Here is a 24,800-nt window from a genome sequence, read left to right as displayed (position 1 = left end):
AGAATGAATACTCTTCCATAAATTAAGTATTTGTTGATATAAATATTATGCAAAAATTTTTTTTAATAAAATGCAGCAAGTACCTTTTAAAAAGTAATCACATCTTTCGATAACATAAACTTAGTGAGATAACGTATCACAAATTTTTAAACCTCAACAGTATATTTATATGAAGAATTATTGATAATAGTACATAGTAGTTGTAAATATGTTTCGTGCAATTTGCTACTGTTTCTTCTTATTATCTACTGGTCTAGTCAATGGCGAGATCAAAAACAAAGGATGGTGGAGGAACGCTGTATTTTATCAAATCTATCCACGGAGTTTCATGGATTCTAATGACGATGGAGTCGGTGATCTAAAAGGTAAGAATCATTTCAATTTCATTTCATTCCCGTTGAAATCTCTAATAATTACACTTACATAATACTATTATGCTCGCGACAAAAGGTATTTCATCGAAATTGGAACATTTCGTCGACGCTGGAGTTCGAGGAATATGGCTTTCACCTATTTATGCGAGTCCAATGGTAGATTTTGGTTACGACATATCAGATTTCAAAGCCATACATCCAGAGTTTGGTACCATGGAGGATTTCGAGACATTGGTGGCGCAATCGAAACGACATGGATTAAAAGTGAAGCTAATTGTTTTGATAAACTTTCTCAAATCAGTTTCACAGCTGTATTCGATCTTAGTTTTGTTATCATTTCACAGGTAATTCTCGATCTTGTACCAAATCATACATCCGACAAACACGAATGGTTCCAAAAGTACCTCGCCGGGGAGAAAAAATATAAGGATTATTATATTTGGAGAAAGGGACGAAAGGATGATGGAGTGACACCACCGAACAATTGGATCAGCTTGTTCAGTGGACCTGCGTGGACATACAATGCAACCTTAAAGGAATGGTATTTCCATCAATTCGAGTACAGGCAACCAGATTTGAATTACAATAATCCAGAAGTGCGAGCCGAGATGGAAGTTAGTGCGACTATCGAATCGAAAGATGGATCTCTTATTGAATTCATCGAGTTTCATGATTTTATATTTTTCAGGACATCATTCGATTTTGGCTACGTAAAGGTATAGACGGTTTTCGTATAGATGCGGTTCCACATCTCTACGAGAGAAATGATCTCCTTGATGAACCCAGAAGTTCCGATCCAAGCGCTACGACTCGTGATTACACTTACTTGGATCATATTTATACCAAAGATGATCCTCGAACCTATGAACTTGTAAGAAGCTGGAGAAAGGTTCTTGATGACTATTCCGATGCCAATAACGAGGATGAGAAGGTATCGATTCTTATGAAAGACTATTAAAATTTCTTCCAATATTAATTGATCATTGATTTTGTATTCTTTAGGTGATGATGACCGAAGCTTATACTTCTCTAGAAAATACTACGAAATATTATGATTATGGTTCTCACATTCCATTCAATTTCAAACTAATTACCGATGTGAATCACAAGTCGAACGCGTCTGATTTTAAGAAAATTATCGAGGCCTGGATGGATCACACTCCAAGCACTGCAAGTGCCAACTGGGTGGTAAGTCGTTAGTTTTCGATATGGTAACTATTATTAATGATTGGCTGTAATTATTTTGTAATTAATATTTATTATATTCAGTTAGGAAATCACGATCGAAGTCGTATGGTGTCACGTTATCCAAGAAGGACTTTGCAAATGACTATGCTATTAATGGTCTTGCCTGGCGTTGCTGTAACTTATTACGGAGAAGAAATTGGAATGTATGACAAGAGTGACATTTCTTGGGAAGATACGCAAGATCCGCAAGGTTGTAATGCTGGAAAGGATAAGTATCGAAGTCGATCTCGCGATCCATATCGTACACCTTTCCAATGGGACAATAGTAAAAATGCGGGTGAGTAGCTAAATGGATACTATGAGTTTCTTAATTTTATTAAAGTATCACACAGGACAGTTTTACGAAAATATTAATCACTAGGATTCAGCAAAGGTAATCGAACGTGGCTTCCGGTACATCAAAATTACAAAGTATTAAATTTGCAAGGTCAAAAAGTACCCACACGAGTATCGCTTTATAACTCATATCGATCTTTGATTCAATTGCGAAAATCGTCCCGCGCTCTTCAGGAAGGAACATTGAAAATAAAAGTGGTGAAACTCAAAACGGATTATTGTTACAATTGTGAAATATTAGTTGTCAGCCGAGAAGTTCCCGGAGAGACAGTGACTCTATTTATGAGTTTCTCTCCAGTTTTAAATCTTCTCATAAACTTGAAAGAATACATGACACTCTATGATTATACATACGTCGAAGTGGACGCTTTTCGTCTAAAGAGGTAAATTTTTTTTTTACTGCATTCACACTTGTGGAATGATAATGTATTTTTTTATATACTCGTGGACAATACTCGTAGAAAATGATAATGTATTTTTTTCAAACTATATATTTCTATTTTCAGATATAAACCGTTAATATTGTATGTAAATCTTCCTCCTTGGGATGGAGTAGTCGTATTATCTAGCAATGTTCCATAATTGAAAAATTATGATAGCATTTGGAAATATAATAGATTTTCCATAAATATTTATTATTTGTTCCCTTTATAGAATGTCGCCCACCTCGATTTATCAGTTCTATAGTAGACGAGAGTCTAGTCAACCGCATACTTCATTTGCTTCGACTTCTGATAATCTCTGTATCTAAATTTTTTTCTAAGATTATTTATATCATTATTTGCATTTAAATAATAGAGTTTGGACTTTAATTTCTACATTATCGTAAATCATATTGTTTCCATTGTAGTTTATCATTCGTTCGACAAGAATAGATGCTTATTCTACAGGACAATCAACTTTCTCCGAAGCAGCGATGATATATTTAAATGATTTATGATTAAATTCATTGGAAATATATTCAAATTGAATTGTGCCATATTAACGTATGAATGGTTATTGAAAAATAAAATGATTTAGATACTTTGATTTAAATCTCGTATTAGTGATTATAGTAAAATGATAAGTATTTACAACGTGATGTTCAGGAATATTATCAAGATTTTTTTAATCAAGAAAAGATAAGATATCCGATAATATCGAGGACTTTTCAAAATTGTTTTTCTTTTCTGCCATTTTCACAAGCATTCAAAAAAGCTTCGATTTATGATAGTAAATGTTATTCTGTAACAGAAAAATTCAATCTCTATCCTCGAATAAATATACACTCCAACTCTTTTCCTGATAAAATGCAGCACATATCATTTAAAATATAGTGGGATCTTATAGATAGCAAGATAACATATCATAAATTTCTACACTATGGAAGTATATTTATAAGAAACATCATCGGATTTTGCATGACGGACGCAAACATGTTACACGCACTTTGTCTTTGTACCTTTTTCTTCGCTACTGGTCTGGTCAATGGCGAGATCAAAAACAAGGGATGGTGGAAGAACGCTGTATTCTATCAAATCTATCCACGGAGTTTCATGGATTCGGATGATGATGGAATCGGAGATTTGAAAGGTAAAAACTATTTTATTTATCGTTGAAGTCTCCAATAATTACGATTACGTAATCAATTGCACTCGCATTAAAAAAGGTATTTCATCGAAATTGGAACATTTCGTCGACGCAGGAATTCAAGGAATATGGCTTTCACCTATTTATGCGAGTCCAATGATAGATTTTGGTTACGACATATCAGATTTCAAAGCAATACATCCAGAGTTTGGTACGATGCAGGATTTCGAGATATTGGTAGCACAATCGAAACGACATGGATTAAAAGTGAAGCTAATTCTTTTGATAGACATTTTTAAATCAGTTCCACGGCTATATCTTCGATCTCAGTTTTGTTATCATTTCACAGATAATTCTCGATCTCGTACCAAATCATACATCCGACAAGCACGAATGGTTCCAAAAGTATCTCGCTGGGGAGAAAAAATATAAGGATTATTATATTTGGAAAAAAGGTCGAAAGGATGATGGAGTGACACCACCGAACAATTGGATCAGCTTGTTCAGTGGTCCTGCATGGACGTACAATGCAACCTTGAAGGAATGGTATTTCCATCAGTTCGAGTACAGGCAACCAGACTTGAATTATAGTAACCCAGAAGTGCGAGCCGAGATGGAAGTTAGTGCGATTATCGAATCGAAAGATGGATCTCTTATTAAATTCATCGAGTTTCATGATTTTATATTTTTTAGGACGTCATTCGATTTTGGTTACGTAAAGGCGTGGACGGTTTTCGTATAGATGCCGTTCCACATCTCTTCGAGAGGGATGATCTCCGTGATGAACCCAGAAGTTCGGATCCAAGCGCTACCGATCGTGATTACACTTACTTGGACCACATTTACACTAAAGATGATCCTCGAACCTACGAACTTGTAAAAAGCTGGAGAAAGGTTCTTGATGATTATTCCGATGCCAATAACGAGGATGAGAAGGTATCGATTCTTACGAAAGATCATTAAAATTTCTTTCAGTTTGTTAATCTTTTTTCGGATATTCGTTAGGTGATGATGACCGAAGCTTATACTTCTCTAGAAAATACTACGAAATATTACGATTACGGTTCTCACATACCATTCAATTTCAAACTGATCACTGACGTAAATCATAATTCGAGCGCGTCTGATTTTATGAGAATCATCGAGGCATGGATGGCTCACACTCCAAACACTGCAAGTGCCAATTGGGTTGTAAGTCGTTGGTCTTCGATAGAGTAACTATTATTAATTGTTATTAATAATTATTTTATAATTCATATTTCGTAATTAATAAAGAATTCATTACTTTCAGTTAGGAAATCACGATCGAAGTCGTACCGCATCACGTTATCCAAAGAGGGATTTTCAAATGACTATGCTACCAATGATTTTGCCTGGTGTTGCCGTGACTTATTATGGAGAAGAAATCGGAATGGTGGACAAGAGTGATATATCTTGGGAAGATACGCAAGATCCGCAGGCTTGTAATGCCGGAAAGGATAAATATCAAAGTCGATCTCGCGATCCAAATCGTACACCTTTTCAATGGGATAATAGTAAAAATGCTGGTGAATAGAGAAATGGACACTAAAAGTTTGTCGATTTGATTATTCCTTATCATCTAAAATGATATTATGAATTTATTGGTCGGTAGGATTCAGCAGAGCTAACCGAACGTGGCTTCCAGTACATGAAAATTATAAAGTAATCAATTTGCAAAATCGAAAGAACACTACACAACAATCACTTTATAAGGCATATCGATCTTTGATTCAATTGCGAAAATCATCGCACGCTCTCCAGCATGGGGCATTGAAAATGAAGGTGGTAAAACTCAAAACAGATTATTGTTATAATTGCGAATTTTTAGCTATCAGCCGAGAAGTACCAGGAGAGACAATAACACTTTTCATGAGTTTTTCTCCAGTGGTTACCCTTCCCGTAAATTTGAATAAACATATGACACTTTACAGTCATACATATGTCGAAATCGATGCCTATCGTACGAACAGGTAATAATTTTTTCTTTTCAGCATTCATTCACTCATAGAAAATGAAAATGTATTAATATCAAATCATATTTCTATTTTTAGATATAAACCAATTTTCAACCAAGTCAACCTTCAACCTTGGCAGGGGGTAGTCGTATCGTCTAGAAAGTAGATTCATAATCGATAAATTGCAATAGTATTTTGAAATATAATAGAAGATTTTGCATAAATAATAGTAATTTCCATGATACAATTTTATCTAATATTTTTTTAAGTTTGTAGTCGAAAATGGAATCTATTCACTTTCCGCTTGAAGCATGTGTGATTGCAGTGGAGGATATGAATAAAATATGATCTTTTCTAATATCTATGTTTTGTTAAATTTAGAAAATACTGAGAAGCATAGATAGTATGCATTTAATTAAATTTCATGTAAATTTCATGTAAAAAAAAAAAATAAAATTAAGAAATAATAAAGAAAGAATAAAATTTCAAAATACATTCGGTTAATATCATAAATTAATTTGATATCATAACTTAATGGTTTGTTTAACTAATATAATAAATGTGATTATTTCAATATTATTGTTGTATGTCTAATTTTTCTTTAATGCTATATCTATTTTGCTGTATCGATATCGATTGTGATTGCATGTAATTAATATACTTCTGTAAACATATTCTTATCGCGATAATACATGTCTTTATAAAGATAAAACATGATTTTAATTAAACATTTTTATTTATCGAATCCTCAATTGTTAATCTCGCGTATACAATCTTAAAGTCAATGCTTGTAATTGCGTAATGATATGATTGCATTGTAACTCAATTGGTTGATTCAAATATAAGATATAACTGCGAATTCGAATCAATTTTCTTCACGTATTTCGTTAAAAAATTATTCTAGAGATCTATCTAATCTATTTATCGACTGAAGTATCATTAGTATTGAAAAATGTAAGTTCTTTAATATTTTGTTAAAATTAAACAAAAAAGATTTTCGAGACACATTGAAATATGTATCTATTCGCCTCGTAGTACTTGCCTTACATGATTTATAATTACATTTTAGTATATCGTAAGTAATACGGATTCTGGGCTCGCTACATTGAGGTTACTGTTTATGAAGACCCATAGGGTGATGATAACTAATCCATTATATCCAGATGAAATGCCACTTACAGAGAATTCGGCTAATTGAGCTATGTCCATCCCCAATTCCCATATAGCTGGACCGGCACAACATCGTCATCACCACTATTATCCTTTGTATACTATTATACTTTATTCAATAATCACTATATTCGAAAGACAAGATCAAAGAATGAACTTGCGTGAAGTTTCACACCACCTCATCCCAAGGCTAAAGGAAAAGATTAGAGCTATGTCCGCTGTGGCCATTTCTACGGCTATTACTTGCTCATAAAACTTGATTTTCCGCCGGACAACATAACACTATTAATTGTAACGCATCTGTACTACTTGTTCCTTCCCATAGTGTATCGCCCACCCATATTTATCACTTTTCTAGTAGACGTGGTCTAGTCAATCGCATACTCCATTAGCTTCGACTTCTGATAATCACTGTATCTGAATTTTTTTCTAAGATTATTTATGTCTTCATTTGCAGTTAAATAATAGAGTTTGGACTTTGGTTTCTATTTTATCGTAAATTATATTGTTTCCATCGTACTTTTTCGTTTGTTCAATAAGAATAGCTTTTATATAGGATAATCAACTAACTTCGATGCAATGATGATATATTTAAATGATTTATGATTAAATTCATTGGAAATATATTCAAATCGAACTATGCCATATTAACGTATGAATGGTTATTGAAAAAAAAATGATTCAGATATTTTGATTTAAATCTCATACTGCAGATAATAGTAAATTCATAAGTATTTACAACGTGTTGTTCAGAAATATTATCAAGATTCTTTTAATCAAGAGAAGATAAGATATCCGACAATATCGAGGATTTTTAAAAATTGTTCCTCTCTTCTGTCATTTTCACTAACAATCAAAAAAGCATCGATTTATATATGTAAGTGATTTTATTATGTAACCAAAAAATTTAATCTTTATCCATCAGTAAATATATACTCTAATTTTTTCGTGATAAAATGCAGCACGTATCAATTAAAAAGTCAGGAGATCTTATTGATAGCTTAAACTTAATGAGATAACGTATCATAAATTTTTTACAATTTAGGAGTATATTTATATAAAACATCATCGGATTTTGAAATACAGAGACGAAAATGTTACGCGAATTTTTATTTTGTACTATCTTGCTCGCTACTGGTTTCGTCCATGGCGAGATCAAAAATAAGGGATGGTGGAAGAATGCCGTGTTCTATCAAATTTATCCACGGAGTTTCATGGACTCAGGTAACGATGGAGTCGGTGATTTGAAAGGTAGGAATCATTTTAAGTTTGTTTCTGAAATATTGAATAATTTCATCTGCATAACACTAACGTGCTGCTGTAAAAAAGGTATTACATCGAAATTGGAACATTTCGTCGATGCTGGAGTTCGAGGAATATGGCTTTCACCTATTTATGCGAGTCCAATGGTAGATTTTGGTTACGACATATCTGATTTCAAAGCTATACATCCAGAGTTTGGTACGATGAAAGATTTCGAGACATTGGTGGCGAAATCGAAAAAACTTGGATTAAAAGTGAGGCGATCTCTGTCTTTAATTGTTTTTATAATTATTCTTTCTATTCATCTCATGGCTGTTTTCCCGATCGCACTTTCGGTTTAATTACGCAGGTAGTTCTCGATCTCGTACCAAATCATACATCCGACAAGCACGAGTGGTTCCAAAAGTATCTCGCCGGGGAGAAAAAATATAAGGATTATTATATTTGGAGAAAGGGACGAAAGAATGATGGAGTGACGCCACCGAACAATTGGATCAGTGTGTTCAGTGGTCCTGCGTGGACGTACAATGCAACCTTAAAGGAATGGTATTTCCATCAATTCGAGTATAGGCAACCAGACTTGAATTACAATAATCCAAAAGTTCGAGCCGAGATGGAAGTTAGTGCGACTATCGAATCGAAAGATGGATCTCTAATTGAATTGGTCAAGTTTCATGATTTTATATTTTCCAGGACGTCATTCGATTTTGGCTACGTAAAGGCGTAGACGGTTTTCGTATAGATGCCGTTCCACACCTCTACGAGAGAAATGATCTCCTTGATGAACCCAGAAGTTCCGATCCAAGCGCTACGACTCGTGATTACACTTACTTGGATCATATTTATACCAAAGATGATCCTCGAACCTATGAACTTGTAAGAAGCTGGAGAAAGGTTCTTGATGAGTATTCCGATGCCAATAACGAGGATGAGAAGGTATCGATTGTTACGAAAGACTATTAAAATTTCTTCCAATATTTATTGATCATTGATTTTGTATTCTTTAGGTGATGATGACCGAAGCTTATACTTCTCTAGAAAATACTACGAAATATTACGAGTACGGTTCTCACATACCATTCAATTTCAAACTGATCACCGACGTGAATCAGAATTCGAGCGCTTCCGATTTTAAGAGAATCATTGAAGCGTGGATGGCTCACACTCCGAGCACTGCTAGTGCCAATTGGGTGGTAAGTCGTCGGTCCTTGGTAAATTAACTATTATTAATCGGTAGTAATTATTTCATAATTTATATTTATTATATTCAGTTAGGAAATCACGATCGAAGTCGTACTGCATCACGTTATCCAAAAAGAGATTTTCAAATGACTATGCTACCGATGATCTTACCTGGCGTGGCCGTAACTTATTATGGAGAAGAAATCGGAATGGTTGACAAAAGTGACATATCTTGGGAGGACACGCAAGATCCTCAAGCTTGTAACGCCGGGAAGAATAAATATAAAAGTCAATCTCGTGATCCAAATCGCACTCCTTTCCAGTGGGACAGTAGTAAAAATGCGGGTGATTAGATGAATGAATACTAAGAGTTTTTTTTAATTTTATCGAAATATCACATAAAAACGTTTTACGAATTTATTGATCTCTAGGATTCAGCAAAGGTAATCGAACGTGGCTTCCGGTTCATGAAAATTATAAATTATTGAATTTGGAAAATCAAAAGAGCAGCATACAGCAAACACTTTATAAGGCATATCGATCTTTGATTCAATTGCGCAATTCGTCCCGCGCCCTTCAGGAAGGAAATCTGAAAATTAAGGTGCTGAAATTGCAGACACATTTTTGTAACAACTGTGAAATATTAGCAATCAGTCGAGAAGTTCCCGGAGAGACAGTGACTCTTTTTATGAGTTTCTCTCCAGTGGTTAGCCTTCTCGTAGACTTGAAAAAACACATGACACTTTACAAGAATACTTACGTCGAAGTCTGCCCCTTTTTTACCGCGAGGTAATAATTTTTTTTTTGACTCTATTGATATTTGTAAAAAATGAAAATGTATTAATTTCAAACCATATATTTCTATTTTCAGACATGTACCGCGTTTCTTGCAAGTAGTCCTTCCACCTTGGCAGGGCTTTGTCGTATCATCTAGAAATTAGATTCATATTCGACAAATGACAATAGGATTTGGAAATATAGTGGAAGATTTTACATAAATTCTAGTAATTTTCATGATGCGATTTTATCTAATATTTTTTTAATTTTGTAATCGAATTGGAATCCATTCACCTTCCGCTTGAAGCATGTGTGATTGCAATGCCGAATATAGATAAAATGTAATTTTTTTTAATATCTATATTTTGTTGAATTTAGAGAATATTAAGAAGTATAGGTAGCAATGGAAAATATGCATTTAATTAAATTTCATGTAAATTTCCTGTAAAAAAGAAAGAAAAGAATAAAATTTCAAAATACATTTAATTAATATCATAAATTAATGTTTATATCTTAATGGTTAGTTTAACTGGTATAATAAATGTAATTATTTCAATGTTACTGCTCTTTGCATATTTTTTCTTTATTATGCTATATCTATATCATATTTAATGCTATATCTATTTTGCTGTGTCGATATTGATTGTGATTCGATGCAATTAATATACTTCTGTAAACATATTACTATCACGATGATATATGTTTTTATAAAGATACAATGTGACTTTAATTAAACATTTTCATTTATCAAATCTTCAATTTTAATCTCTCGGAATACAATCTTGTAATGACGTAATAGTATAATTGCTTTGCAACTGAATTGGTTAATTTACATAAATACGCGTTGATAATCTCTCTATCCGAATTTTTTTCTGGAATCTGTTATATCTTTGTTTGTCTTTAAATAATAAAGTTCGTGCTTTTGTTTCTACACTTTTATAAATTTTATAATATCCATTATAGTTTATCATTCGTTCAATAATAGTAATTTTTTATTCTATAGGATAATTAAGTTAGAATTAGAAATAGCTAATTGCACTAATTTTGTCTATAAGTACTTAAACATGAAATATTCTGATACAATTCTTATAATCTAGATACTAGTAAAATGTAAGATATTTACAATGTGTTGTTCAGGAATATTATCAGGATTCTTTTAATCAAGAAAAGATATCCGATAAAACAATTAATAATTTTTTATAGATTTTTCTTTTTTCTCGGTGGAACTTCACATTTCCGGTGGGATTTAAAAAAAATTCGATATACATATGTGATAGTAAATTTTTTTATACAACAGAAAAATTTCCATTTCTTGGAATAAATACTACGCCAATCTTTTTCCTGATAAAATTCAGCATGTATCAATAAAAAAGTAATGAGATCTTATTAATAGTGTAAACTTAGAGAGATAACGTATCATAAATTTTTATATTTTAGGATTATATTTATATGAAACATTACGGGCATTACTGCACAACAGATGCGAAGATGTTTCGCACGGTTTGCTTTTGTTCACTCTTGCTCGCTACTGGTCTCGTCCATGGCGAGATCAAAAACAAGGGATGGTGGAGGAACGCCGTATTTTATCAAATTTATCCACGGAGTTTCATGGATTCCAATGATGATGGAATCGGCGATCTAAAAGGTAAGCATCATTTCGATTTCATTTCATTGCCGTTGAAATCTCCAATAATTTTACTTGTCTAACACTAATGTGCTGGTAACGAAAAAGGTATTACATCGAAATTGGAACATTTTGTCGACGCTGGAGTTCGAGGAATATGGCTTTCACCTATTTATGCGAGTCCAATGATAGATTTTGGTTACGACATATCAGATTTCAAAGCCATACATCCAGAGTTTGGTACCATGCAGGATTTCGAGACATTGGTGGCCAAATCGAAGAAACTTGGATTAAAAGTGAGGCGATCTCTGTCTTTAATTGTTTTCATAAACTCCTTTCAGTTAATCTCATGGCCGTTTCCTCGATCCCATTTTTGGTTTAATTTCGCAGGTAATTCTTGATCTCGTACCAAATCATACATCCGACAAGCACGAATGGTTCCAAAAGTATCTCGCCGGGGAGGAAAAATATAAGGATTATTATATTTGGAGAAAGGGCCGAAAGGATGATGGAGTGACGCCACCGAACAATTGGATCAGTGTGTTCAGTGGACCTGCGTGGACATACAATGCAACCTTGAAGGAATGGTATTTCCATCAATTCGAGTACAGGCAACCAGACTTGAATTACAGTCATCCAGAAGTGCGAGCCGAGATGGAAGTTAGTGCGATTATCGAATCGAAAGATGGATCTCTAATGGAATTTGTCGAATTTCATGATTTTATATTTTCCAGGAGGTCATTCGATTTTGGCTACGTAAAGGCGTAGACGGTTTTCGAATAGACGCCGTTCCGCATCTTTTCGAAATAGAAGATCTCCGTGATGAACCTAGAAGTTCGGATCCAAGTGCTACCGATCGTGATTACACTTATTTGAACCACATTTATACCAAAGATGATCCACGAACCTATGAACTGGTACAAAGCTGGAGAAACATTCTCGATGATTATTCCGATGCCAATAACGAGGATGAGAAGGTATGGATTCTTACGAAGGATCATTAAAATTTCTTTCAATATTAATTAATCATTGTTTTTGTATTATTTAGGTGATGATGACCGAGGCTTATACTTCTCTAGAAAATACTACGAAGTATTACGAGTACGGTTCTCACATACCATTTAATTTCAAACTGATCACTGACGTGAACCACAATTCGAGCGCGACCGATTTTAAGAGAATCATCGAGACATGGATGGCTCACACTCCAAGTACTGGAAGTGCCAATTGGGTGGTAAGTTGTTGGTCTTCGGTAAAGTAATTATTATTAATGGTTGTTAACAATTATTTCGTAATTATAATTCCTTGCTTTCAGTTGGGAAATCACGATCGAAGTCGTACTGCCTCACGTTATCCAAAAAGGGCTGTCCAGATGACTATGTTACCAATGATTTTGCCTGGCGTTGCCGTCACTTATTACGGAGAAGAAATTGGAATGTCTGACAAGAATGACATATCTTGGGAGGATACACAAGATCCGCAGGCTTGTAATGCAGGAAAGGATAAGTATCAAAGCCGATCTCGCGATCCAAATCGCACACCTTTCCAATGGGACAATAGCACAAATGCTGGTAAATAGACAAACGAATACTAAAAATATCAACATGTCAATATTATCAAAATATTATATGAAAAATTATTATGTATTTATTGATTGGCAGGATTCAGTAAAGGTAATCGTACGTGGCTTCCTGTTCATGAAAGTTATAAACTATTGAATTTGGAAAATCAGAAGAATATCGTAGGTCCGTCAGTTTATAAGGTATATCGATCTTTGATTCAATTGCGTAACTCATCGCGTGCTCTTCAAGAAGGTAATTTGAGAATGAATGTAGTAAAATTCAACACTCATTTTTGTTACAACTGCGAAATGTTAGTTATTAATCGAGAAATCCCTGGAGAATCAGTAACTTTCTTTATGAGTTTCTCTCCAGTGTTAGATATTTTCGTAGAGTTGAACAAATATATGACACTGTACAATGAGACATATGTCGAAGCCGATGGCTATTATGAGGAGAGGTAATAATGTTTTCTTTACGACATTGACACTCGTAGAAAAAAGAACGTGATTTAATTCAAATCATATATTTCTATTTCCAGACATAAACCATATTGGAACAATTTAAACCTTCCACCATTCCAAGGAGCAGTCGTATCATCTAAGAATTAGATTCGTTTTCGATAAATTGCAGTAGGATTTGGAGATATAATGGAAAATTCTGCATAACTACGGGTAACTTGAACGACTTAAACTTATTTAATATTCTCTTAATATTATAAACAAAATTAAAAATCTGCCTATTAAATCCTTTTACGGATCTTCCATCGAAATTTCATAATTTTTATTTATACATTTTATCTCCATTATTCCGGGATAACGAATACACTGGAATACTACGAAGTCTTATTTCTTAAATATATTATTTGATGAATATTTATTACGTTTGTTCTTTATTGAAACATTTTCTTTCAAGATTCACTATTTTTTTATTTTTGAAAAACAATTTATAAATTGAAACGATATAGATACACTAGGTTTATCTAGGAATTTTTATTTTTAGTGATAAGATTCTTTACCACCAGTTGATATATTATCGACTGTTATTCAATAAAGATTAAAAATTCCACTCGATGTCCCTAGTAGTTTCTTTACGTGCTGGTAAACGAAGTATTATTGATCGCTAGAAACGCATGCGCATGGCTTAATCGGATCATATGTGGGAAGCGTAACGCGAGCTGTATTGAAAGAAACGTAAGCAGCTGCAACACTTAGCGTGGCGCAAATCAACGGAGCTTTCTGTTCGAAAGTTACTTTAACGATTTGTCATATTTCATTGACAAAACAGTTAGTTTCCGAAATTTAATTCGTTGATATATTCTGTACAGTAGTTTTGTTTAAAATCGCGCTTTTAAACGCGGATAAGACATAGACTAACGTTGATTTAAATATTTACGTAAGTCCGTCAGTGTTTCTTGGTGCGTTTTTAAACGAAACTCGAAGATGTGATCGAGTTTTATCGATTACGATTATTTGTATAAGGTGTTAAGAAAAGATAAAAGTGTCACGTTGAAAGTATAAATATTAATAATAAAGGGTATGTACATTATATTTTTTCTTGACATTACATATGTTATCGAGAGCACAGCTTTTACGTTACTATAATCGTCTTTATGTTTTATTTCATATTAATATCGATTGCGTTAGGCAAGAGAATCATTTTGAAAAAAAAGATGAACAATTGTATAAAAGACTAATATAATACAAAAGAAAAGAAAAAGAAAAAAGAAACCAAAAACCTGAGGTACATTTTGCGACGACCCGCATGATGAAAAGAATGTTATATACATGGATAGAGCTGCATTGCGGTTATTTGTGTTTTCCGACGATGCGTTTAGTTACATATAATCTTTGACTACGAGTCAATGCACTTTACTTTACTGGTATCTTATCGCATGACTTCTTTATTTATTGCTAGCTTTAATCGATCATTTGATCATATTGCAGTCTTTCATTATTCTGAATCAGAACTAAGGAAGCACGGAATACCAAGGTTTTTTTCCAAATGATTAATATTTTTGGTTCAAATCATTTGTTATATTTTTTTACATTAATCGACCAGTAATTATTGTTTATCTTTACCATTTTATACACAATGAGGCAAATATTTCAAGGACATTGTGTTGTAAAATATAATGTTAGCCTTATCGTATACCTATGATAAATGATTTCAAGGGAAAAGAAAATAGACGTTTTTTCGATTGTCAATATGTTTTTCATGATCAATAGACATATGCTTCTTTCATACTAATTCGAACATTTGCATTATTCTTGGTAACGAGCGCTTCTCTACTAATTTAACTATCTTATCGCTTCAAATGTTCGATATATAAATGCAGGTAAAATCAATAATTTAAAGTTTAAGTGCCATTCCATGTATTTGTTCTTCTCTCATTTTCTTTCTTTCTCTCTCTCTCTCTCTCTCTCTCTCTCTCTTTTTCTCTCTCTTTCTCTCTCCTATATAGTAGTTCCTTATTAAGATATATAATTTAATTTTTCCTAAATAGAATTAAAAATGAATATCATTCGGTTAAAATCGTATAACATTTTCGACGATAACTCATTAATAATGTTATCGCGAAAGGATATCCGCGGTGATTATAATATATATCCGTGAATGATTTCATAAAGCCAGATCGCGTCTGGTTGATTTAATGAATTTTTAAATTAAAAATTTCACATTGCATAATTATTTACATAATTTTATTATATGAAAGATCGTTTTACTCTCTCTCTCTCCCTCTTTCTCTCCCTCTTTTTTTGGCAAATCTTACTGAGATTAATATAAATATGATAGAAAGAAAAATTGTCAAACGATAGGATTCTATAATTTTATGATAACATTGATCATTCCCGTTAACAATACTGTGTACAATAATAAAAAATAAAAAGAATTTATATTCATTCGGTAATTACATTTGCAAATTCAAAGACAAAATATCCGGAAAGAAAATTTCGATATTATTAACTTTTTATTAGGGATATTTCAATAATGCAAATAATAATATACTTACCTATTTTCTAGGTCTAGATATATCTACTTACGTAGTTCGAAGTAGTTATGCTTAATTCACTAGTCGACTTTGAACAAATACGCTTAAGAATGTTCGTAGTATGATGTTCGGTATCTAAGTTTGTTTTATTGATAAATCGATCGATATTCAACATACTCCTCGTACGCAATTTTTCATATTCCTTACATATTGTAAATGCATGACAAGCTGTTTTCATTAAATCTATCGTCCTATAAAATAGTCTTTGAGATTTTTCATTAAATCATGAATTTTATATTCTTATGTCACGTATTCTACTATTCATACTGGAGTGCCGACATTAAAAATTCCTTTCATTCAAATTTTCCGGCTTATCTATGGATATGCGTAGGTTTAAACTCGTGAGTGTATTCCCATAGACAACCAAGTGAGATGACCTATATACCTGTATACATATATTAACGAGTACAATGCGCATTTATATTTATTTTATTTTTTATCTTAAATTGTTTTTTTTTACCCACATATATTTAATCATATTTCTAGTGGTATAAAATGTGTTCGAATATCGAACGATATCGATGAGAAGATATCTTAAAATGGTTCTTCGCGCTTAAAGTTCTCTTAAAGAAAAGTTGTGAAATGTGTATGGATCATCTAAATCAGTCATTTTTTTTAATTATAAATTTTTTCTTATTACTATGTATATAATACAAACATCATTTAATGATAAATATATGAACTAAATAAACAATATCATATAATGACAAAAAATTTGTAAATGAAATTCGTTTCTATCCGTGTTGGAAATATTTTTAAACAATTAGGTACAACCGATATAATTTTTTGATGAATTTATAATAATTAAATACGATGCGTTTGTATGTTTTGAAATATCTTAAATTTTGACAATTCTTCCTTTCTATTTTTACTTCTTTATAAAAAGTTTATTTAAATAATTTTGCGTTAGAAGATATGGTGGACGTTACAACGGCTTTGCCATCCTCGGCAGGAGACTCTTTAATTGGTCGAACTCGAGGAGCTCTCAGAACTGTAAGATCCGCTTTAGGAGGTAGCGGCGAATACCTTCAAGGCTTAGGGAATAGAATAGGATCAGCATTGAGTAATAGTTTAGAAGAGAATGAGTTGACAACACCGTCCTCAACTCCCTCGTCACCCCCCCATCAACCAGTGAAAGAAGAGGAGCACTTGGCGCGTAGAAAATTGAGACTTCCAAGGCGAGTCGAGAACTTTTCTCTTCTTTGCTCTTTCTAGCACTTATTCTCAATGAGAAAGTATACGAATAAATATAAGCTAGCCAAACTTGAGCTACCTAAGATAATATTTCAACGAAAACAAATAAATCATATTTTTATCTTACGAAAGTTTGTAGATATCAAAATAATTTAATATTAGATTTACCGCAATTAATTTTGTATCTTTTAATTTTTCTTGAAACCCGTCATAACGATGTGTAGATTAAAAAATGCGGTATTTTTTGTCATTATAACATTACTTCGTAGCATTACATTAATCAATGCCAATAATAAATTGTTTAACAATTATATTATTATTTTTAAATAATTATTTTTCCGCAATAATGCTTACTGTTGTTATGTCTCGAAGCACGTTTATATCCGTTTAAGTTGTCACGATAGAGATAAATGAACCGGAACAATATTGGAATATTCATTTTTAGATTCGGTGCAGGCTTGTCATATGAGGATTACGAAGCAATGGCGAGGCATAAATTGGAGCGACAAGGTAGTGCCAGCTTGTCGAGAATTTCGAGGAAGTATCCACGTGGAATGACGTATGAGGAGATAGCTTCATCAAGATCAACCTCGCGTAAGAGACGAGAAGAGAAATCTAACGAGTACGAGGACAACAGTCCAGACAGAGATAGCCAAGAGAGTATAGAACCACTTCAGGAAAAGGATATCAAAGCTACCGGACCTGATCCTTATGAGAAATTGAATTATAAAGCAGGTAAATAAACATATCAATAATATATAGTACAATTCAAATAATTTTCCTATGACAAAATATGTGCTATGATATATTCATCATTCTTTGAGGACAATAATAATAAACTCTATATCTTATTTTTTCTTTCTTTTCCAATAAAGCAAGGGCCCCGACCCGCTATCAGACGGTCATTTTTCGGTTAGGTAAATAGACGTTAGTGTGCCACCCCTTTTTTGTGTAACGCCACGCCAGGTTTTTCTTACGCGGAACATCTCACCGCGTCTCTGTTAACGTTACGTAGGTGCAATTAGTGAAATCGTAGTTTCCCCCTTTCCACTTCCCCGATATTTCATGTTTCTTTAATAAAAGACTCTACACTGTTATCCGCTTATCTATGTGCTTCTCAGCACTTGACTTTTCCCTTCGTGTCTTTGTGTACTTGTCGTCTGGTGCTTCCTCTAAAAAGAGAAATGTCTTTGAGGGAGAAAGAAAAAGAAGAAGAAGGAGAAGAAGGAGAAGAAGAAGAAATAAAGATAATTTGTAACATCAGGAAAAGTTAATGTTTCGGATAAGTTATCGTAGAAAATTTGTACGCCATAATAATTACCTAAGGTCACGCTGGTAGGTAGAAGGTGGCCAAGGAAAGCAGTAAAAAAAATACGTAGTGTTGTAATGTAACCCCGTAACAAAAATGTGCTAGTTAAAATGCACATCTAGTTAGCCGTATTGAATTATAATACGTGTATTAGCACCGTCTGAACGTCCTTATCTTTTTTTAGTTATACCCTATAGAGATCGTGTTCTCGTCTTGTCGTTTTATTGCGGGATTCGCTAGACTGGATTTATTATCGTAATTGATACGAACAGACCTTGCGACTCGACTAGCCGTATAAACGCTTTCGACGTGTATTCTAAACAATAATGGATTGCTCATATACAAGGGTGATGGTTAGTAGAATATTATTTCAGATATGCCTTGTAGCAGCGATTCGACCAGCGATCAGGATGGTTACGGCCCGAGCACCAGTTTAGATTCGAACATGGATGGACGTAGATTTTGGCAAAGATCAGGTAAATATATTAGATATAAAGGTACGATTTTAGGAAATTTAATCTTTTTTGTTCAGCATTTTAATCATTGATGTTATTTTCTCAGGTTCCTCTAGTTCCGTTCAATCTTGGGCATCTAGTTTATCAGCTGACAGTCAATCGGAAGAGGCAGCTGCTGATTTTATGAAAACTTTTGTCCCTTTGCTTTTCGAGGCTCCGAATACCATAGATCAAGAACAAAAGGCCAATTTCGGTCAAATGGTCCTTGTACGTAAAATATTTCCATACGTATACATTGTACATATATAAGACATATTATCACTTATTAATCATTATATACATGTAAATATGTATAATATTATACATGTATACATTTGTATATGGTAGATATGTACGTTTGACAAATAGAAAATGTTGTGACGATGATGAAACGTTTTAGGTTTTACTAAAAAAGAAAAAAAGAATGGAGCAGTCTATCTATTTACTTCTTTTTGAGTTTATTCTCGTCTAATTACGTTCAGTCTATTAGTTATCTATTTATAAATAATTCTATGTATATAGACATCGATAATATCGTTATTAATGAAACGAATAAATTTGTAGACGGAATCCGGTAGGATATGGTTCTCCAGAGTGGTTAATGCGAGAAGAGCACGTGCGTGCGTAACAGAAGCTTCATTTTACTCGCTCGCTCAACATTTCGCCGTGGCACTTTTCGAATGTCACGAAGCTGACGATTTTGCGCCAGCCAAAAATCTTATGAACATGTGTTTTACCTTTTATCATGAGGGTTAGTATTTGTGAATAAAGTAAATCGATATTACGAAAGTTTCATCGTTGTTTTATTTTCAATTAGTCGAGGTACCAGGCTTGGAACCATATCGAGAGTATCTCTACACGCATTTACGCGTTCAACCAATCTGGACATCAATGAGGTTTTGGACTGCAGCTTTTTTCGATGCTGTGCAATGTGAAAGAGCCTTAAGGCCGGTACCACCAAGGCCAAAGTCTCTCGATCAGGAAGCGATTGCGACAGAAGACAGAAAATTTCAAGCTAATATAGTCTTCGGACAATTAGGGTATGTATTAAAAGTCGATCAGTATCGAGAAAGTTTTCGATCATTGTATTTTATTACGTTCTTTTAGTACCTTTACCTGTAACATGCACGCCTTCGGTCTATCCCGTGCCCTTTGTTTGGAGTTTCTCAGAAAACAGTGCGTGATTGCAAATTTAACAAGAGGTAAACACAGTCTAACATTGTACCTCTTTTCATTGTATCTCTTTTTATTACTAACTGATATTTTTTATATACTTACGTTATATTTTTCAATTAATGAAATTTTATGTGATATATTTTAAAATATCTCTTTCATTGCAGATCAAGAAAAAATGCTACGAGATAATATAGAAAGGATGTATAATGAAACCGAACCATGGCGGTAGTTTCATTTCTTGTGATAATTTTATGAATTTTTACTTATCAAATTATCATATAGAATGATGAGAAAACGACACTGTATAAATCTATAATCGTCAATGAAACAAGGATGCGAATTGCGATATCGTCAATTAAAATTTAAAAATATATCTAAAAAGTGGATACCACGTGATATCTTGATATCGAATACAGTGAGAGGTATTGTCAATTTTTCATGTGTATAAGGGTAAAAGCGATTGTGATGAAAGTATTCGAGATATTATGTATTATAACGGTAATTCATAAAGCTAAAAATGAAACGTGTGTTCAAAAATTTACCATAGCAAATGCAATTGTATTAACGTTCGTGATATACGACGACGAATCTTTGATTGTACACTTTGAATGTTATGCAATTTATGATAAAGCACAAATTTCATTTTTACGTTGACAATACTTATTAATTAATATGCATATAAATAATAATTATATGCATTTTAAATAATAATTATACAAAAAAAACAATCATTTCGTTTTCTCCAAACGGCATAAATATACTAATAGAGTCAGGCTTAATAATGACAATAAAATTTGAGGTTCTAATCTCGGTTACTCGTCAATATTCGTATTGTTTGATAAAATTCGTATTGTTATTTATAAACGAAATGATTCATCTCATATAAATTTACAAAAATATATGAAACTGAAATAATCGTGGGAAGTACATACGATTGCTATTAGTTGACGTAGTAATTAGAGAATTGTTGTATTATATATACTTAATGGAATAATATGTTTTTAAACATTACATATAACATATAACAGGCATTTTCAAAAAGAGATTAGGAATATGAGGTCAGAAAGGAACGAAAATATTTTAAAACCAATTTACTCCGCTAATGTTAAAGCTAAATTTTATTTTCAAAATAGTGACAATGTAAATACGATGTTATACGAAAACTTATGTATTTAAAGACATATCATCAAATCGTGATCATTTATAGACACATAATTCATTGTCAGAATGATACGAGATATTTACGACGAATAAGAATTTTTCGTTTGGATGAAGATTTCTACATTTTTGTGTTGTGTTGCACCATACGAGTTATCGTATCATTTACCATACTCGTGTATCGTTGGATCGGATGAATACGTCCTTTTAATTGTGTTGCATTATTTGATCCTTGCGCAACTCATTCAAACTCTTTTTCAAGGCAAATCGGTTTGTAGCAGTCGCCGGGACATTTTTCCCGGATGTCGTGGTTGATCTAATCATTGGATTACTGGATCTCAAAGACTTCATTATATCCATATTATTTAAAACTTCTTTAGGGATAGAATATTTCTTATCCATTTTATCTATTATTTTTGGACTTTTTTTAGGCGAATTTTTATTAAAATCGGTGTCACGTTCAATCGTCTCGTTTCGATCAATAATAATTTTCGAATTCCAAGATTTGTTTTTTTCTCTCATTGGAATCTTATTCGCAGAACGATCCGATTCATTTGCCTTAACATTGTCGATCATAGAATCATTCGATAATGCAGTCATTTTCGAATCCCAGGATTTATTTTTTTCTTTCATTGGAATTTTATTCATAGAACGATCCGATTCATTCGCCTTAATATTGTCGATCATAGAATCATTCGATAATGTAGTCATGGAATCAGAATTTTCCGATAAACGATCGAGTTTTGTATTACTTTGATCTCGCTTCGAATCTTTCATCGTACTTATTGTTTTACGAGTTTCCTCTATCTTTTTCGTTGGATCAGAGGAAGTTTTCGAATTATTGAGATAACTGAAATCGTAATCGAATACTGTCCTAGGACTACGAATTCTCTTTAGACTTTCCTCTATCAGATAAGCCAACTCGAAATTTTCATTCTTCATGACCAACGATTCGTCCAAAAAAGATCTATCAGTACTTAAAATCATCGGATTATCTTGTGTTAATACTTTTCCCTTGGTTTTATTTTTAGGTCGAGATTTGTTTTTAATTTGTTGACCAATCGAAACCCCGTCGTTCGATTTTATTATCGATGCAGTACTTTTACTATGTACATTCTTTTTCGAATCACCGAATTTACCTTTCCCCGTTATATCCATAGTCATATTAGTATTTTTCGCGGTGATAACAGATTTCTTATTTCGTTGCATTGTACTATTTTTTTGAGTGACCGTCATCGAATCAGAAAATGATTCACGAACGTCGTGCTTCGATTCTATTTTCCGTACATTCGATTTTTCTTTTTTTACACCCTTTACATTTTGAGTTTTATTTACTTTCGCGTTATTGACCTTCTTGATGTTTGTATTTATTTTCTTGTCCATTTGAATCATTTTAGCGGAGTTATCGATCTTATTATTTCTAAATGATTTCGTTAAATTCGTCTCTGCATTTTTCTGAGTAATTTGCAAGGGTGTTACAGTCTCGCTGCTCATAGACGAACTTGATGCTTTGGATACAGTTTTTAATGGTCCGCTTATGGATTTAGTCAATCGATGCTGCATTTTCAAATTTTCATATTTGGTCGTCGATCCTGGTATCTATGAAAGTATTGAAATCATAAAATCCACATATTGTATAATATATACGATTGTTATCACTCGCCTAATAAAAATTGTCCATACTTTATTTAGTCCGGCAGAAATCGCCATTTGTTTTTCTTTGAAAGCTTGTTTCCAACCATAAGCCATAGCGTATTCTCTTTCCTCTCTACGAATATTAAACCTCTTGTGCCTTCTATATAAAGCTTCCCAGATAAAATTATCGCTAAAGACCTGATCGTTAATAAGTCATTGAAAATTTCCTTTCGCGAATCGCATCGATTACTTACTACGTTCGCAATGCGTGACAAAGAAGATAAATTGACGATATCTTTAAACTTTAGAAATTCAACGATTTTACTGATCGAAGATCGTGGTAACGTCAAAAGCGTATTCCCTTTTCCTTCTGCGATACTTTTAACGTAATTTACGACGTGCTCACCTGTCTCGTTGTAAAGAAAAAAAAAAAAAAGAAAAAAAAAGTAAAAAAAGCAGCATGAAATTGTACTTAATAAAGAAAGATCGTTTTTCTTGAATTATCAATGAAAAAAATCATTTTGGTTAGACTCCTAAATATGGATTTGAATCATACCGAAAGATCGACTTATATCTTCCTGCAAAGATTTGTCCTGATCGAATTCAAAAAACTTGGTGCAACGAGAAATCGGCGTCTTGTGAGGTCCGTGAGATATTTTCCAGATATAGAGTATCACCTAAGGGGAAGAAGTAAAACGAAAACAAAATGAGAGGTTATATAGCTGAGAAAATCTTTGAAGATCATCGCTGACACCTCGTTTTGAAGAATTTTAAGGCCATAGTAGTCTCTGCTAGGTGGTGGTGCCACCGAATATTTTTCCAAATATTCAACCTTACCAATCATACTCGGCTTCTCCGTGTTCTCGAGGCTTCTACATCGATCCCGATTCGATCTCTTCGCTTGATTTCCTTCTACTACACGAAAATATTGAAAGTTGCAAAGGAGAGCGAAGAGAAACGATCGATCAAATGATTTCAATTGGATACCAACTAAACGATTACCAATCGTAGAACAGTAAAAGAAACGGGACGATCTTGACGATCGACCCTTCAAAATTACCGTGTAGTATTTTAATAGATATAATATGGTAGTTGTAACAAATGTAAACCGTAAATTCTTCGATTTCATAATATTTTATTACAATGTTCAATATGAAGAGATGAAGATAAATATAGAAATGTTGAAGTAAAAATGGAAAGTCACGTAGCATTACATAATATTTGTAATGTTGCTTTAGTAATAATATACAAGTTAGGCTATAGAATAATATCACAATGCATGATTCACAACTTCGTAAAAGTTTAGAGAATAGAGTATAAATTTAAAGTATAATTTTAATTTAATCGTCGCGAAAACAACAAATTACGTCGGTTATGTTCGCGTACGTACATGTCTACGTTATAATAATAATAATCCGTAACGATTATAAAAGGATGAAAAAAGTTTTCTTTCTTCTTTCATACGTTCATATACTTTCGATAGGAAAAATATTGATAGTGCGAATTCGCGGACGATTATCCTCGTCGTCGATGCGAAAAAGTATCGACGGCGTCGTTGGTGCTAACGATAGAAATTTTATAACATTTATTTAAATAGTAGTAGAGTGTACTTTTTCTTTTGCAATAGTGTCATCGTAATATATTCTCTAACGAAAACGTATCTATTCTTCCTGTAAATACTTGATTGCATGATTGATATGACGT

General features: G+C 33.0%; 6 protein-coding genes across 10 annotated transcripts; 5 read left to right on the top strand and 1 right to left on the bottom strand.

The window, feature by feature from the left end:
* Positions 1 to 31: 31 nt before the first annotated feature.
* Positions 32 to 2,587, top strand: LOC127066417 (maltase 1-like). Its single transcript, XM_051000160.1, has 8 exons — positions 32 to 365; positions 451 to 638; positions 719 to 988; positions 1,063 to 1,305; positions 1,377 to 1,562; positions 1,644 to 1,899; positions 1,984 to 2,341; positions 2,465 to 2,587. Exons 1-8 carry the CDS (start codon positions 209 to 211, stop codon positions 2,538 to 2,540), a joined length of 1,734 nt encoding a protein of 577 aa, XP_050856117.1. The 5' UTR covers positions 32 to 208; the 3' UTR covers positions 2,541 to 2,587.
* Positions 2,588 to 3,149: 562 nt separating this feature from the next.
* LOC127066416 (maltase 1-like) lies at positions 3,150 to 6,231 on the top strand. Its single transcript, XM_051000159.1, has 8 exons — positions 3,150 to 3,530; positions 3,607 to 3,794; positions 3,877 to 4,146; positions 4,221 to 4,463; positions 4,533 to 4,718; positions 4,819 to 5,074; positions 5,161 to 5,518; positions 5,600 to 6,231. Exons 1-8 carry the CDS (start codon positions 3,359 to 3,361, stop codon positions 5,667 to 5,669), a joined length of 1,743 nt encoding a protein of 580 aa, XP_050856116.1. The 5' UTR covers positions 3,150 to 3,358; the 3' UTR covers positions 5,670 to 6,231.
* Positions 6,232 to 7,737: 1,506 nt separating this feature from the next.
* On the top strand, positions 7,738 to 10,381 carry LOC127066419 (maltase 1-like). Its single transcript, XM_051000162.1, has 8 exons — positions 7,738 to 7,924; positions 8,003 to 8,190; positions 8,286 to 8,555; positions 8,630 to 8,872; positions 8,944 to 9,129; positions 9,208 to 9,463; positions 9,550 to 9,907; positions 9,990 to 10,381. Exons 1-8 carry the CDS (start codon positions 7,768 to 7,770, stop codon positions 10,057 to 10,059), a joined length of 1,728 nt encoding a protein of 575 aa, XP_050856119.1. The 5' UTR covers positions 7,738 to 7,767; the 3' UTR covers positions 10,060 to 10,381.
* Positions 10,382 to 11,332: 951 nt separating this feature from the next.
* Positions 11,333 to 14,843, top strand: LOC127066413 (maltase 1-like). Of its 2 annotated transcripts, XR_007782387.1 has the most exons (9): positions 11,333 to 11,540; positions 11,628 to 11,815; positions 11,910 to 12,179; positions 12,254 to 12,496; positions 12,568 to 12,753; positions 12,835 to 13,090; positions 13,181 to 13,538; positions 13,620 to 13,752; positions 14,205 to 14,843. XR_007782387.1 is itself a non-coding variant. In XM_051000153.1 (8 exons), the coding sequence occupies exons 1-8, from the start codon at positions 11,345 to 11,347 to the stop codon at positions 13,687 to 13,689; spliced, it is 1,767 nt and encodes a 588-aa protein (XP_050856110.1). In that variant the 5' UTR covers positions 11,333 to 11,344; the 3' UTR covers positions 13,690 to 13,957. The 2 variants fall into 2 exon arrangements, 1 of the variants encoding a protein (XP_050856110.1); XM_051000153.1 differs by lacking the exon at positions 14,205 to 14,843 and having other exon boundaries at positions 13,620 to 13,957.
* On the top strand, positions 14,471 to 23,596 carry LOC127066428 (uncharacterized protein KIAA0513). Of its 4 annotated transcripts, none has more exons than XM_051000189.1 (10): positions 14,471 to 14,614; positions 17,041 to 17,308; positions 17,770 to 18,059; positions 18,200 to 18,241; positions 19,008 to 19,109; positions 19,195 to 19,355; positions 19,692 to 19,878; positions 19,945 to 20,167; positions 20,235 to 20,329; positions 20,468 to 23,596. In XM_051000189.1, the coding sequence occupies exons 2-10, from the start codon at positions 17,046 to 17,048 to the stop codon at positions 20,530 to 20,532; spliced, it is 1,428 nt and encodes a 475-aa protein (XP_050856146.1). In that variant the 5' UTR covers positions 14,471 to 14,614; positions 17,041 to 17,045; the 3' UTR covers positions 20,533 to 23,596. The 4 variants fall into 4 exon arrangements, with proteins under 4 accessions (XP_050856146.1, XP_050856148.1, XP_050856149.1 ...); XM_051000190.1 differs by having other exon boundaries at positions 14,474 to 14,614; positions 17,044 to 17,308; XM_051000191.1 differs by lacking the exon at positions 18,200 to 18,241.
* LOC127066208 (uncharacterized) lies at positions 21,669 to 24,396 on the bottom strand. The gene is made up of 4 exons (XM_050999635.1): positions 23,851 to 24,396; positions 23,653 to 23,773; positions 23,156 to 23,502; positions 21,669 to 23,060 (listed from the first exon to the last, which is right to left on the bottom strand). Exons 1-4 carry the CDS (start codon positions 24,223 to 24,225, stop codon positions 21,669 to 21,671), a joined length of 2,235 nt encoding a protein of 744 aa, XP_050855592.1. The 5' UTR covers positions 24,226 to 24,396.
* Between the last annotated feature and the right edge of the window lie 404 nt (positions 24,397 to 24,800).

Source organism: Vespula vulgaris, chromosome 9 (assembly GCF_905475345.1).
Source record: "Vespula vulgaris chromosome 9, iyVesVulg1.1, whole genome shotgun sequence".
Classification (NCBI taxonomy): domain Eukaryota; kingdom Metazoa; phylum Arthropoda; class Insecta; order Hymenoptera; family Vespidae; genus Vespula; species Vespula vulgaris.
This window is presented reverse-complemented; position numbering and strand designations above follow the sequence as displayed.

What these genes read in the sequence shown, in the direction of transcription:
- LOC127066417 (XM_051000160.1), top strand. Translation starts at nt 209, where the DNA reads ATGTTTCGTGCAATTTGCTACTGTTTCTTCTTATTATCTACTGGTCTA. An exon ending in CTGCAAGTGCCAACTGGGTG is followed by an intron (nt 1,563 to 1,643) that starts GTAAGTCGTTAG and finishes TATTATATTCAG; the next exon opens with TTAGGAAATCACGATCGAAG. An exon ending in GACGCTTTTCGTCTAAAGAG is followed by an intron (nt 2,342 to 2,464) that starts GTAAATTTTTTT and finishes TTCTATTTTCAG; the next exon opens with ATATAAACCGTTAATATTGT.
- LOC127066416 (XM_051000159.1), top strand. Translation starts at nt 3,359, where the DNA reads ATGACGGACGCAAACATGTTACACGCACTTTGTCTTTGTACCTTTTTC. An exon ending in TGGAATCGGAGATTTGAAAG is followed by an intron (nt 3,531 to 3,606) that starts GTAAAAACTATT and finishes GCATTAAAAAAG; the next exon opens with GTATTTCATCGAAATTGGAA. An exon ending in GATGCCTATCGTACGAACAG is followed by an intron (nt 5,519 to 5,599) that starts GTAATAATTTTT and finishes TTCTATTTTTAG; the next exon opens with ATATAAACCAATTTTCAACC.
- LOC127066419 (XM_051000162.1), top strand. Translation starts at nt 7,768, where the DNA reads ATGTTACGCGAATTTTTATTTTGTACTATCTTGCTCGCTACTGGTTTC. An exon ending in TGGAGTCGGTGATTTGAAAG is followed by an intron (nt 7,925 to 8,002) that starts GTAGGAATCATT and finishes GCTGTAAAAAAG; the next exon opens with GTATTACATCGAAATTGGAA. An exon ending in CGAAAAAACTTGGATTAAAA is followed by an intron (nt 8,191 to 8,285) that starts GTGAGGCGATCT and finishes TTAATTACGCAG; the next exon opens with GTAGTTCTCGATCTCGTACC.
- LOC127066413 (XM_051000153.1), top strand. Translation starts at nt 11,345, where the DNA reads ATGAAACATTACGGGCATTACTGCACAACAGATGCGAAGATGTTTCGC. An exon ending in TGGAATCGGCGATCTAAAAG is followed by an intron (nt 11,541 to 11,627) that starts GTAAGCATCATT and finishes GTAACGAAAAAG; the next exon opens with GTATTACATCGAAATTGGAA. An exon ending in CCAATAACGAGGATGAGAAG is followed by an intron (nt 12,497 to 12,567) that starts GTATGGATTCTT and finishes TGTATTATTTAG; the next exon opens with GTGATGATGACCGAGGCTTA.
- LOC127066428 (XM_051000189.1), top strand. Translation starts at nt 17,046, where the DNA reads ATGGTGGACGTTACAACGGCTTTGCCATCCTCGGCAGGAGACTCTTTA. An exon ending in GACGGTCATTTTTCGGTTAG is followed by an intron (nt 18,242 to 19,007) that starts GTAAATAGACGT and finishes ATATTATTTCAG; the next exon opens with ATATGCCTTGTAGCAGCGAT. An exon ending in ATAGTCTTCGGACAATTAGG is followed by an intron (nt 20,168 to 20,234) that starts GTATGTATTAAA and finishes ACGTTCTTTTAG; the next exon opens with TACCTTTACCTGTAACATGC.
- LOC127066208 (XM_050999635.1), bottom strand. Translation starts at nt 24,225, where the DNA reads ATGAAATCGAAGAATTTACGGTTTACATTTGTTACAACTACCATATTA. An exon ending in TTAAAATTCTTCAAAACGAG is followed by an intron (nt 23,774 to 23,850) that starts GTGTCAGCGATG and finishes TCTTCCCCTTAG; the next exon opens with GTGATACTCTATATCTGGAA. An exon ending in ACAAATGGCGATTTCTGCCG is followed by an intron (nt 23,061 to 23,155) that starts GACTAAATAAAG and finishes ATACTTTCATAG; the next exon opens with ATACCAGGATCGACGACCAA.